Source organism: Panthera leo, chromosome B1 (genome assembly GCF_018350215.1).
Source record: "Panthera leo isolate Ple1 chromosome B1, P.leo_Ple1_pat1.1, whole genome shotgun sequence".
NCBI classification, from domain to species: domain Eukaryota; kingdom Metazoa; phylum Chordata; class Mammalia; order Carnivora; family Felidae; genus Panthera; species Panthera leo.
In genome coordinates, this window is record NC_056682.1 from 160,106,692 (window position 1) to 160,119,050 (window position 12,359).

Consider the following 12,359-nt stretch of genomic DNA (forward strand, 5'->3'; position numbering starts at 1 on the left):
CAGACCTACCTGGAGTTTGTACTACAGCATGCAAATTCTTTTCTTGAAGTTGTTGAATTCTTTCATTCTTAGCTTTACTCTCTTTTTCCAAAAGTTTGAGTTTATGAACATATTGGTTATTTAGAAACTTCAGATCAGCTGTTTCACGTGCACACTTCTTCAATGTAGTTTTCAACTCTTAAAATGAAAAAGATTCAAAAACTATTTTACAGATCAAGAAATCAGTTAAGTCCTTCCATTTCACAAAATACAAAAAGTCGCATTAATTTGAAAGGCTCCATCCAATTCTTAGCCAAGCTTTGTTTGAAAGGCTATTACCTTTTCTACCACTGTTAACAAAACTACAAATAAGTCACTAAACAAAACAGGGAATTATATTTTTTTTCTGCTATGTGGCTTAAGTTATGGCTTTTGCTCCAACTTAGTAAACTGGGTATGAAGCTGATTATGAATTCATGCCAGGCATTAGGGCTTTCTACTGAATATAACAAGAATTTATAATAAGATAGCCATACAATTACCCTCTGTCCAGGACTTTGAAATCATCCTTTTTTAAAAAAACTTATTAATGTTTATTCCTTTTTTGAGAGAGACACACATACACAGAGCATGAGCAGGGGAGCGGCAGAGAGAGAGGAGACACAGAATCTGAAGCATGCTCCAGGCTCTGAACTGTCAGCAGAGAGCCTGATGCAGGGTTCGAACCCACAAACGTGAGATCATGACCTGAGCCAAAGTCAGACGTGCAACCCACTGAGCCACCCAGGCACCCCAAAATCATTCTATACAATCTTTGAGTTCAAAGACAAGGCATTAAAGATTCCGAATGATAGAAGATTCTCACCTCACTTTAGTTCTCTTACTTTCAGTAAGAGGTTGTTTCAAGGACATTTCTTTAGTTTCAGCATTTATTATTTTCTACAGTAATTTTATTTTTTTATTAATTAAAAAAATTGGGGGGAGGTACTTGAGTGGCTCAGTTAAGTGTCTGACTTCGACTCAGGTCACGATCTCCTAGTTCATGGATTCAAGCCCCGTGTTGGGCTCTGTGCTGAGAGCTCAGAGCCTGGATCCTGCTTCAGATTCTGTGTCTCCCTCTCTCTCTGCCCTTGCCCCGCCCCCTCAAAAATAAACATTTAAAAAAATAACAAAAAAATTTTTTTTGAGTATAGGTGACACACGTTGCGTTATTTTCAGGTATGCAACACAGGAATCCAACTTCTGTATAAGTTATGCTATGCTCACCACAAGTGTAGCTACCATCTGTCACCATACAATGCTACTGCAGTATCAGTGACTATATTCCCTATCCTGTGCTTTTTTCTATAGAAATTTTAATTCTAAAGATTTAATCCACATATAGTGAAGAAGAATATAGCTATGAAATGCAAATTTATTTTCCTTGTTGGGAACTCTTCGACACACTCTACATTATTTCAAGACTGTTAGGGGGGAACACTATCACATTTCTGCATAGAAGCCTTCCCTACATATAAAACAAAAAAGGAAAAAAATATTACGTTTTAAAAATCACAAAATTTTACCTTTAATATGTTGGCTTGATTGTTCTCTCAGTTTCATTAATTCCAGGTATAATTCATTATTTTCCTTTATCAATCTTGCATTTTCAAGTTTATAAGGTTCCAAAACAAAATCAAAATTGGCACTTTCTTTTTCAGCTTTCACAGCAGATAATTTTGATTTCCGAAGACTTTCTGTTGTATGAACTAGGTCACTGAAATTATACAAAATATAAATACAAGGAAACATTCTCTTAACTTTTAATAACTAAAAATATATTTCTAAAAATGTTAAATGTTAATGCTAAGTAAGATGCAATCTAAAAACAGGGTGGTTCAGTCAGTTAAGCATCCAACTCTTGATTTCAACTCAGGTCCTGATCTCACAGTTTGTGATACCTGCTCCAAGACTGCTTGGGGTTCTCTCCTCCCTCTCTCTGCCCCTCACCCGATCGTGTGTGAGTGCGCACATGCTCCTTACCTCTAAGCACACAGACCAGAATATTCATACATCAGGATTTACTGAGCAGGGAACACAATAGAGAACACATTATCATGGAGCTTATATCCTATTGACAGTTTGTCAGGTTTTAATACTATATGATAAACTCAACAACTATTTCATTGCCAACTATATGTTCAGCCAGTCCTAGGTAGAGCAGAGATAAAGTTAGTCTCTAGTCTTAAAGAGTTTGCATTCTAAAGGAAACACAAGAACAAGTTTCCAACAATGACTTAAGTAGTGAAGGTAACATTCAGCAGATGTGACAGACTCCTGCAGGCCATTACAGCTAAATGAGCATGGGCAGGAGGGAGAGGAGAGAGGGATTTCCCAGGCAGACAGAATAACACATGGAGATCAAGGGTGAGAGTACACTTATGTCTGGGGAGCTTCAAATGGTTAAATACATGGGAGATGAAGCTGTAGAACAAAATCACTATATAAAAAGTCTGCCAGTTTTTGAAAGTTAAACACACTTTACCCTACAACCCTGAATCATAGACCTAGAACTCATGAAGAGTTCTGGAAGCCATAATAAAGACCACCAAGTATCCCCCTCCAGTCTCTCCTTACCATCATCACAGCTTGAGCCCTACTGCAAAAGCTTCCCAAGCAATTTCCCTGTTCCTGTCTCAAATCACAGTAACAACTCATGTAGAAAAGAACAAAAATCACACCGAATCTTTCACTTAAAGTAACACTTAAAGTGTTACTTTTTACTTAAAGTAACCACTAAAATAATGACCAACCACATAATGGAGAACGATTATCAAATCACAGTAATTAAAAGACCAGAGAGGCAGACATAGAACTCCCAACTGTATCAGAAAAATCACATAAAAAAATTGTAATTCTATTCACAGAGAAAACTCTCAGAAATGTCTACTCTGAACAGTATCGTGTGAACGGTGACCCTGAGAGTTTTGCAACGTGGAGGACTTGAACTGATGATATGGAAGCAGGATCTAAGAATAATGAGCTTCAGATGATTGAAGGACTTTATAAAAACAAAAACCAAAAAAAATCCACCCATTTCTTCACCGTAACACGAAGTTCAATAGAAACCAGATAAATGGGATTAAGGATCACACAGGTTTAGAACTGTATTTTCATCTTTACCTGAAAAGTTTTTCTACCAAAGGTAAACACTCTACTGTCAGAGTCTGGCGGTATCCCAACTGATCCAATCTTTTTCTAATATTAATATACTTTCTTTCTGCAGCTGTAGTCATCTTGTCTTCCAAATGTAGTTTTATTCACTCCCCAAAATTAAAGCCCTAAAAGAAAGGAGTAAAACATTACTGTTATTATAGTTATTATTACTGTGTCATGGTAAGAAGGAAAGATTATTTTAATATGAATCAACTACTTTTTGTTTCTCTTCAGGTAGGCAGCCTTCTGGAATATTTAGATTGATTTAAATGCAGTGCTTATGACAGTCACATTGCTGCACTAAAATAAATCTCTCTTTATAAGCCTATATGTAAAAGTTAAAAAAATAAAGAAGAAAACAAAGAAGAATATTTTCCCAAACCTGAGGCAGGCAGAGAATCTTTCAAGAAGCCTTTTTTGAAAGCACTAAATATAAAAGAAAAACCTGATAAATTTTTAGACTTCATCAAGTTAAAAATGTCTGCTCATCAAAATATTCCATAGAGAAAACAAAACAACAAATGAATGGGAGAAAATATTCATAATATCTGATAAAGGATTTATATATGAGGTACATAAAGAACACTTACAGTTCAGTAATAAAGCCCATTCAAAAGAAAATGGGCTAAAGACTTGAATAGGGACCTTGCAAAAGGTAACTGAATGGGAACGATCATAGGAAAAGGTGTTCACCACCTTTAGTTATCAGGGAAATACAAATTAAAACCACAATGAGGTACAATTTCAGCCATACTAGAATGGCTAAAATAAAAAGCACAAGACCGAATGTTGTCAAGGATTTGGAGCAATTGGAATCTTCACACTGCTGACAGGAATGTAAAATCACTGTGAAAAAAAGTCTGGCAGTTTCTTATAAACAAACTTCTACCCTGTAACTCTGTAATTCTATTGCCAGGTATTTACTCAAGGAAATGAAAATAAACATCCACAAAGAGACTCTACAAGAATATTCGTAACAACTTTACTCATAATAGTCCCAGACTGGAAACAACCTATATATGTCCATCAACAGCAGAAGTATAAATAAACTATGAGGTATTGATACAATCCTACTCAGGAATGGAAGAGAAGGAATTTACTGATACATGTCAACCACATGAATTAATTTGGACATTTGAGCAATGGAAGCCAGACACATATACTGTATGGTTCTATTTACATGAAATTCAAGAACAGGCAAAATGAAACTATGTAGATAGAAATCAGAACAGCTGTGGGCTGGGTCAGCCTGGGTCAACAGAGTGGGTGGAGACTGGCTGGAAGGTTTAAAAAGGAACTTTCTGGGGTGATGAAAATATTATGTTAACTGGGGTACCAGTTACACAGGCGTACTGCATTTATCAAAGGTTTTCAAATAGTACACTTGAGATCTGTGCATTTCACCATGTAAATTTTACTTCCATGAAAAAAGACACAAACACATAAAGTAGTTCTACACATATTTTTATCCTTGCCTTTTTCAATGCTTATGAATATATTCTCTATCAATCTGCCCTAAAATGGAGTTATCCAAAGATTGCTTGTTTAGAACCTTTGCTCTTTTCTAACCTTCACCAGGTAAACATAGTGCTAGTACTCATACTTCTAAGACATATTAAACTTTTGTTTTACAGCTCTATTGTTTTTCACAATTTATAAAATGTTAATGTATATGAACACACGCAAAATTTCATCCTCACAACTTACCCTATAAGGGAGACAGGGCCTACTAGACATCCTCCCAATTCAAAGGCAAGGAAAGGATGCCTCCAGAGAGTTTTCCCAAACTACAAAGCCACAAATCAGGTGGGCATTCAGGTCTCTTGAGTCCTGGTCCAGCACTCTTGTTTCTCTACCAAGGTGCAATCCTTCTTGGCCTTTTGGCTAAGATCAAGTGTAGTATCTATACCAAGCTGCAGCAACTTACCAAATCACTTCTAAGGTAGTACCTCTCCTTGATTACTCCTTTCTACAAATCTTTTCTCTCCACGCTCTTGCTAACCTTTTCTTTCAGTTGTGTCTCCATGGACTTTCTAGGTTCCTTCCACAAGAGGGACCTGATTGATGCAGGTCAGGAGAAACTCCTGGAGACATCAGAAAAACACCTGTCAAGGGGCGCCTGGGTGGCTCAGTCTGTTAAGGGTCGGACTTTGGCTCAGGTCATGATCTCAAGGTTGGTGGGTTCAGGCCCCATGTTGGGCTCTGTGCTGACAGCTCAGAGCCTGGAGCCTGCTTCAGATTCTGTGTCTGCTTCTCTCTCTGCCCCTTCCCCACTGAGGTCTGTCTCTGTCTCTCAAAAATAAATAAACGTTAAAAAAAATTAAGAAAAACACCTGTCAAACCAAGAACTAGCAGGGCCTCACCACTCAAATATTTCTCCTCTTTGTCTATTACCAACTTTGGTTACCCAGAAATAATACTTCCTCACATCCGGGCTGAGGCAGAATGTAAATGAATCAAAAAATCATCGAAACAGAGGGCAGACAGAAAAGATTAATATCCCCCAAGAAGAACAAAGAACATGTATTATGCTTTCCTCGCCTATGGGCTGCTGTCTTCCCCCACCTACATCACCCAAGCACTGTGGCTCTCCTCAAATTATCTAGCACAACCATATAAAAAGGTTAAGTTTGGAGGTCCTCCATGCATATGTGTTTAGAACCACTCGCTAGCTTGACTCTGGGGAAAAGCAGGTGTCTGAAAGCCAGTACATCTTGTTTTTAAAAAAGTGACTTGTGTGCACATCTGCACAGGGGCTCAAAACAAAACAAAACGCCAAGCTAAGTTAGGTTGTCTCGAAGTCCTTCAGTGCCAAACTTAAAATAGTAGAGACTGGAAAGGACAGGGGATGTTTTCGAAAATGCAAAACAAAAGTTAACAAACGGCTCTAGTCCTACACCTTGGGATGCTTTGTTTTTTTACAAAGAGCACGTACTGTTCTTACTCAACAGGGCACTTTAACTTTTAAATCAACCCATCAGTCGGCAGCAGGCAGGTGTGCATGCACCGCACAAACGCCCCCGGCCAGGGGCGCGGGAGGAAACCCCGCGGCTTGAGTTGCCCCAGGACCACCTCCGGGCCGCGGCTTCACTGCCGGGTGTCGAAGTGAAGGGGTGTAGGACGCGGGCCCGCAGGGAGTCTACGCGCCCCGCCCTGCCGGGCCTCACTTCCTCCCGCGGCCGCGCGGCCTCCCTCCCGGCAGCGCCCGGGCCCGGTCCGCGGGGACCGCCGGGGAGGCCACGGCGGGGAGGCCACGGCGAGGACGCCGCCGGCGCGCCCGGGCCTCCCTTCCGCGCGGCGGCACTCACCCACACCTCCGGCTGCCGCTCCCTCCGCCTGCGGCCGCATCACCTCTCAGGCCTCGCCTCTCTCGCTGGCTCCTTCAGCCCTAAACTCCGGCTCCGGCTCTGGGACAGTTTGAAAATGGCGCGGAGAGAAGGTCCCAGCCTGCGCGGAGTCGGCGCCGCGGTTACCCCGGTAACGGGACCAGCAGGCGATTCGCAGCGCGTGGCGGCCGATGGCGGCGCTGGGCACCGGAGCCCGGAAACGCAACGGCCGGACGGCGCGCGGCCACGGCGCCCCCTGACGGCGGGCAAACCCGGAACCTCAGCGGATGCCAGCGGTGATCACGTTGGCCGGGTTCGCTGACAGTCTACTGGGCTGAGGGTTAGAACACTGCCCTTGGTCCCTGCAGCGAATAAGCCTCCACACGCTAGCTGAACTTCGCCTGCTGACCACGAAAAGTCCAACCTAAAAATCACGTTTTCTTTGCTACTTTCCCTGATAACCACCCAATAAAATTGACTATTGCCGCCACATCCATGTCCCTGAAAAGCTCTGAGTAGACACATTTATTATACTTATACCATCATGATGAGTATAACATCATTAAGTTTTGATTCCATGAGTTATAGCTCACTCCATGAAAACGTAATGATTTGTATGTCTCTCCCTGCCACCCTCAACTGTGAATTTTTTGAGTCAGATTATTTTACTCAGCTGACATACTCTCTAACACCTACCACAATAAATGTTTGTGAATGGAATTAAATTGAAATAAACCGATTGTAGAGAGCTCGCTTACTTAGGAAACCGTACAGGTCGTCAAATCCTAGAATTCCATTTTTCCCCTAAAACTTTCTGGATGATCAGAGAGGAGTTCAATTTCTTTCTGTTCATTACTCTCCCAAGTAGGCCTTCCACTCAGAAAAGGTACTTAATCTCAGTATGTCATGTAACTGCTCTGTGGGTTGTGAATAACTTTGCAGCCATTCCTATATTATCGTTTCCATTGTGTGTGTCTTGTTTGTTTTCCCACGTGCCTTAATGAGTTGTTTCATGGTATTTCTAGGAGACAGTGACTTAGGTACTCTAGATGGCTATTGTAGTCTTGAATATGTACAGTAAACACATTTTTTTGCTGAACTCCCTTTTGAAAACAGGGAGGCATAAATAAATATCATAGCAGAATGGCTGTGCAACAGCCATCAGTCCAGATAACTCCTGGTCTTCCCTTTGCCCTAAACCATAGTAATTAGAAATATAAAAATCGAAATAAAATATATTCAAAAAGGTGGGTGAAACACTGCAGTTATGGGCCAGTTTCACTCCATGGGACATGGAAGACCAGAGTCACTGCTGGACCCCAGGGCCTAAGGTCAGGGTCCCTCGCACACACATACATATCTCTTGGAGGGCTAACTTTCAACCTATTACACTCTCTTAGTGCCTTCCTGACTTCTGTGAGCCATTCTAATAAATTATCTAATCTGAGAGAGGTCATGGGAACCCCAGTTATAGTTGGTCCATCGAAAGTATGGGAGGCCCAGGACTTGTGACTGCGATCTGAAGTAGGAGTAGTCATGTAGGACTGAGCCCTTCACCTGTGGAGTCTGCAGTAACTCTGGGTAGAGTCAGAACTTAATTGAATTATGGACCCCTCAGAGAAGTGGTTTTGGAAAAGACACTGTATTTGGTGTCAGGAGGGAAAAAAACCTCTCATCTGGTGTCAAAGTGTTGTGAATAAAAATAACTCACCAGGAAACAAGTAGGTATGTGCAGATAATGTTTAGGAGAAACTTAACAGAGATAAGTTGAGGTCTTTTTTTCAGGTTTCTTCTCTGTATTTTCTTTTTCTTTTTAAAATATTTTTATTTTTGAGAGAGGGAGAGAGTGCACAAACAGGGCAGGGTCAGAGAGACAGAGAGAGAGAGAGAGAGAGAGAGAGAACCTAAAGCAGGCTCCTCACTGTCAGCACAGAGCCTGATGCAGGGCTTGAACCCAGGAGCCATGAGATCATGACCTGAGCCAAAGTCAGATGCATTATCAGACTGATCCTCCCAGATACCTGCCCCTCTTCTGTGTATTTTCAAAATATATTCTGTGTATCTGAATATCATTAACTGATGTAGTCAATGATGATCCTGTTTCCCCTGTTAGATTATGAGCTCTTTATACTACACAGAAGACTAATGTGATCTTCTTTCTGCCTATAACCAAGCAGAGTGACTGGCACTTAATAAAAGGTCAGGAAGGGTGAACTGAATTGAACAGAGCTGAATGAACCAGATCTTCTGACACCAAGTCCAATGCAGCATAGTTTCCTGTCTTTGGTGACTGCCAAGAAATGGAGCTAAAATGTCAATATGACTCCTAGCTAATTCAGGTCCCTTTATTTAAGCAGCAGGGACTCAGTTTCCCTATTGCTACAGGTGTGTGGTTTGGCTGGCAACCTGATGTTTACTGGCAGATAAGGATAATGGTTACAATAAGTTCCCGTCTGTCTGGAGCCTTGCAGTGGAGCCTCCAGCGACTTGGCTACAAAAGACACTCAAGCTGTGTAAGTGATCAGATGTTATGAGAAGCTGTTCTTTAGCAGCAGAGACACTGGAAAATTATTTCCAAGAAAGGGTCACTTTTAAAAGCAGAATGCTAAAGCATCTTAATGACATAGCAGTTTCTTTTGTGTGTCTACAAAGATATCAGAACTTTTCATTTCGTAATACTAGCCCAAGGGATTACACCTTTTAATCACCATTTGGACTCAATAAGAATAGAGGAGTAGGGGCTCTGTATGAATGACATGAATGAAAAGATTGATAAACACTAACATGTATTTTTAAAAACTTTCTTTTTGCAGGTCAAATATGTATGGTCAAAACACAAAGTATAAGCTGGAAAAATATTTACAATGATTATCATAGACCTAGTATATACAAAGCTCCTATAACTTGACAGCAAAATAACTAATAAATAATAGAATATAGTAGGAAAATGATTTTAAAATGAGCAAAGATATGAACATGTAATTCATCACATGGCTCTTTACTGTGTGAACAAGGACTCAAACTCATTGAAAATAAGAGGCATACAAATTAGAACTAATGGAGGTGTGAAGGATGAGTAGGTAGCCAAGTAAAAGGCAGGAAAAGACAATAAGCAAAGATACAAATAAACTAATATTAATCATTATGTATCAAGTGCTTGTTAGGTTCTGTTCTAAATGCTGGGCGTGCTTTCCAGGTACTAGTTCCTTTAATCTTTCTAATAATCCTATGAAATAGGAAGTATAGGTATCTCTATTATACTGAGGAGATTAATTTACCAGAAGTGACGAAGTAAGTGATAGAGTGTTGGCTTCAAGTCTGGAAATGAAAACAACTCTGTCAAGGAAAGGAACTCTATAGGACAATGGCCAAAAAGGAGAATATTCAGATGATGACCAATTAAACTTTGTGGAGACACAGAGTTGCCAGGGTCCCCAAAGTTCAATTAGACCAACTTCTACAGAAACACAGATTTCTGTGCAACCTCTCCAACACATGGCCACCCCACTTACTCCTACATCTAGTGATAAGAGAACTCACTACCTTTCAAAGCAGCTCAGTGCATCACTGAAAGCTTTTTTAGAAAAAGGCTTCTTTGTATGAAGCTAAAATCTGCTTCTCCTTGAGTGTCAGCATTTTTTTCTGAGCAATCAGAAGAAAGTGAATCTTCTCCCTCATATGTATGATGACCCTTCAGAATACCCCAGATCCTTCAACCTTTGCTCAAATGACATGGTCTCCAAGTCCATAACTTATCTGGCTACCTCCTCTGGAGGTAGAAACTCTAGTTTCTCTGTTTTCCTCTAAAATGTATACCCAGAAAAGATTGCATCAGATTAGGACTGAGGACTGGGATATATTTTTTCTCTTCATATACCTGCACAGTACATTCACTGTATACAACACAATCCAGTATCACGTTAGCCTTTTTAGTAACTGAGTCACATACTCACCAGTAAAGAACCATACACAGTGTTCTTACTATCGCTGATATATTTTTAATATCTATATTTATTTATATTACCCTGAAGGCAAACATGAGTTTCCAGAGCAGAGACCAAAGTTATTGTTACTTACATCAATAACTATGGGTTCCTTTGCCCAACCCCCAAAGTGATGTGATGAAAGCCACCTGTTGCTCAATATGTGCTGGTTTCTGTAGTGCAGGAGAGTAAGCCCCTTTAAATTGAGAATCTGAGAGCTTATATTTGAGAGGGACAGCGCTCACCCTTCCCCTCCTGAAAAAGGGAGAAAAACCTTTGCTGTTTATGGTACACTCATTTTCCTCGGGAAGAGAAAGGAAAGGTCCTGGGTTCTTACCTGCTGGAATATAAGTATGTTTGACCCTTCAGCAACATGGGGGGTTGGGGCACGGACCTCCTGCACAGTTGAAAATCCATATATAACTTTTGACTTCCTTAATACTTACTAATAGCCTACTATTGACTAGAAGCCTTACTGATAATATTAAATGGATTAACACATATTTTGTGTGTTACATGTATTATATAATGTATTCTTACAAGAAAGTAAGTTCGAGAAAAGAAAATGTTATTGAAAAAATCATAAGGGGGTGCCTGGGTGGCTCAGTGTCTGTTAAGTGTCCGACTTTGGCTCAGGTCATGATCTCAACGGTCTGTGGGTTCGAGCCCCGCATCGGGCTCTGTGCTGACAGCTCAGAGCCTGGAGCCTGCTTCAGATTCTGTGTCTCCTTCTCTCTCTGCCCCTCCCCCACTCATCCTTCCTCTCCCTCTCTCTCTCTCTCTGTGTCTCTCTCTCTCTCTGTGTCTCTCTCTCTCTCAAAAATAAATAAACATTAAAAAAAAGAAAGAAAAAAGAAAATCATATGAGAAAATACACTTACAGTACTGTATTGTATTTATCAAAAAAATATCTGCATGTAGGGGCGCCTGGGTGGCTCAGTAGGTTAAGCGTCCCACTACAGCTCAGGTCATAATCTTGCAGTTTGTGAGATTGAGCCCTGCATTGAGCTCTGTGCTGTCAGCTCAGAGCCTAGAGCCTGCTTCAGATTCTGTATCTCCTTCTCTCTCTGCCCCTACCCCACTCGTGCTCTGTCTCCGTCTCTCTCTCTCTCTCAAAAATAAATAAACATTGAAAAAAATCTGCATGTAACTGGACACGAGCAGTTCAAACCCATATTGTTCAAGAGTTAACTGTAAATGCCTCCAGGGGAAAGACAAGAGCAGCTTCTCCTGGTCTATAACTCCTGTGATGTCCCCTTGGTTTGGGTTTCGCCCCCCTCCCCCTACCTCTGAAAGGTAAATACATATGTCTTGGGAGGTAAATCTCTCAGTTCTCTCATTGTATTCTGTCATAGCCATATTTTAACTTCTAAGGCTTGTTCTTTAACCCAGGTTTTGGTAAAACCTGCTCAGAAAGTCCTAACTATGCAGAAACATGAAAATACTTACTTGCTGACTTGGGCTGTATTTGCATCCTTTTCCTAGGCCCAAACTGACTCTCATTCTCTCTCTCTTACTTATCACGGGTCCCCAGGACTCAGCTTCAGTGTCAGTCAACATGTATTGGGCTGCGATTATCAGAATGCCCGATTAATAATTGGTTAAGTCATCAAAATGTTTCATGTTCTCACTTGACAAAAAACCCTGACAGTAGTAGGTCCTAGTTTGGTTTGCAGTTCAGTGGTGCCATCAAGACTTGATCACTTCTCTTCTTCCACTTTCTCTTCTCAGTGGATGGCTTTTATCTTAAGACCTTTTGCCTCACTGTCTCCTGGGATGGCTGTCACAACTCTAAGAAACCAGTCTCCATGCAAAAACACCCAATACAAGAAGTGAGGGATTGCATGACAAGAAAAAGAAAAAGGATTGTGCCTCA

At 40.9% G+C, this 12,359-nt stretch overlaps 1 protein-coding gene and 1 pseudogene across 2 annotated transcripts in view; one reads left to right on the forward strand and one right to left on the reverse strand.

Annotated features, from left to right (window-relative positions):
- Positions 1–6,598, reverse strand: part of CEP135 (centrosomal protein 135) — a 68,035-nt gene extending 61,437 nt beyond the window's left edge. Inside the window, exons 1-4 of one of the 2 annotated variants that reach the window (XM_042936336.1) lie at positions 6,483–6,597; positions 3,142–3,299; positions 1,545–1,735; positions 10–177 (exon numbers count right to left, since the gene is read on the reverse strand). In XM_042936336.1, the coding sequence (XP_042792270.1) occupies positions 10–177; positions 1,545–1,735; positions 3,142–3,254 (472 nt within the window). In that variant the 5' untranslated portion in view covers positions 3,255–3,299; positions 6,483–6,597. Of the gene's footprint in view, positions 1–9; positions 178–1,544; positions 1,736–3,141; positions 3,300–6,482 lie in introns of both variants that reach the window. The other variant, XM_042936337.1, reaches the window with a different exon arrangement.
- On the forward strand, positions 5,039–5,128 carry LOC122218880 (annotated as a pseudogene).
- Positions 6,599–12,359: the final 5,761 nt, after the last annotated feature.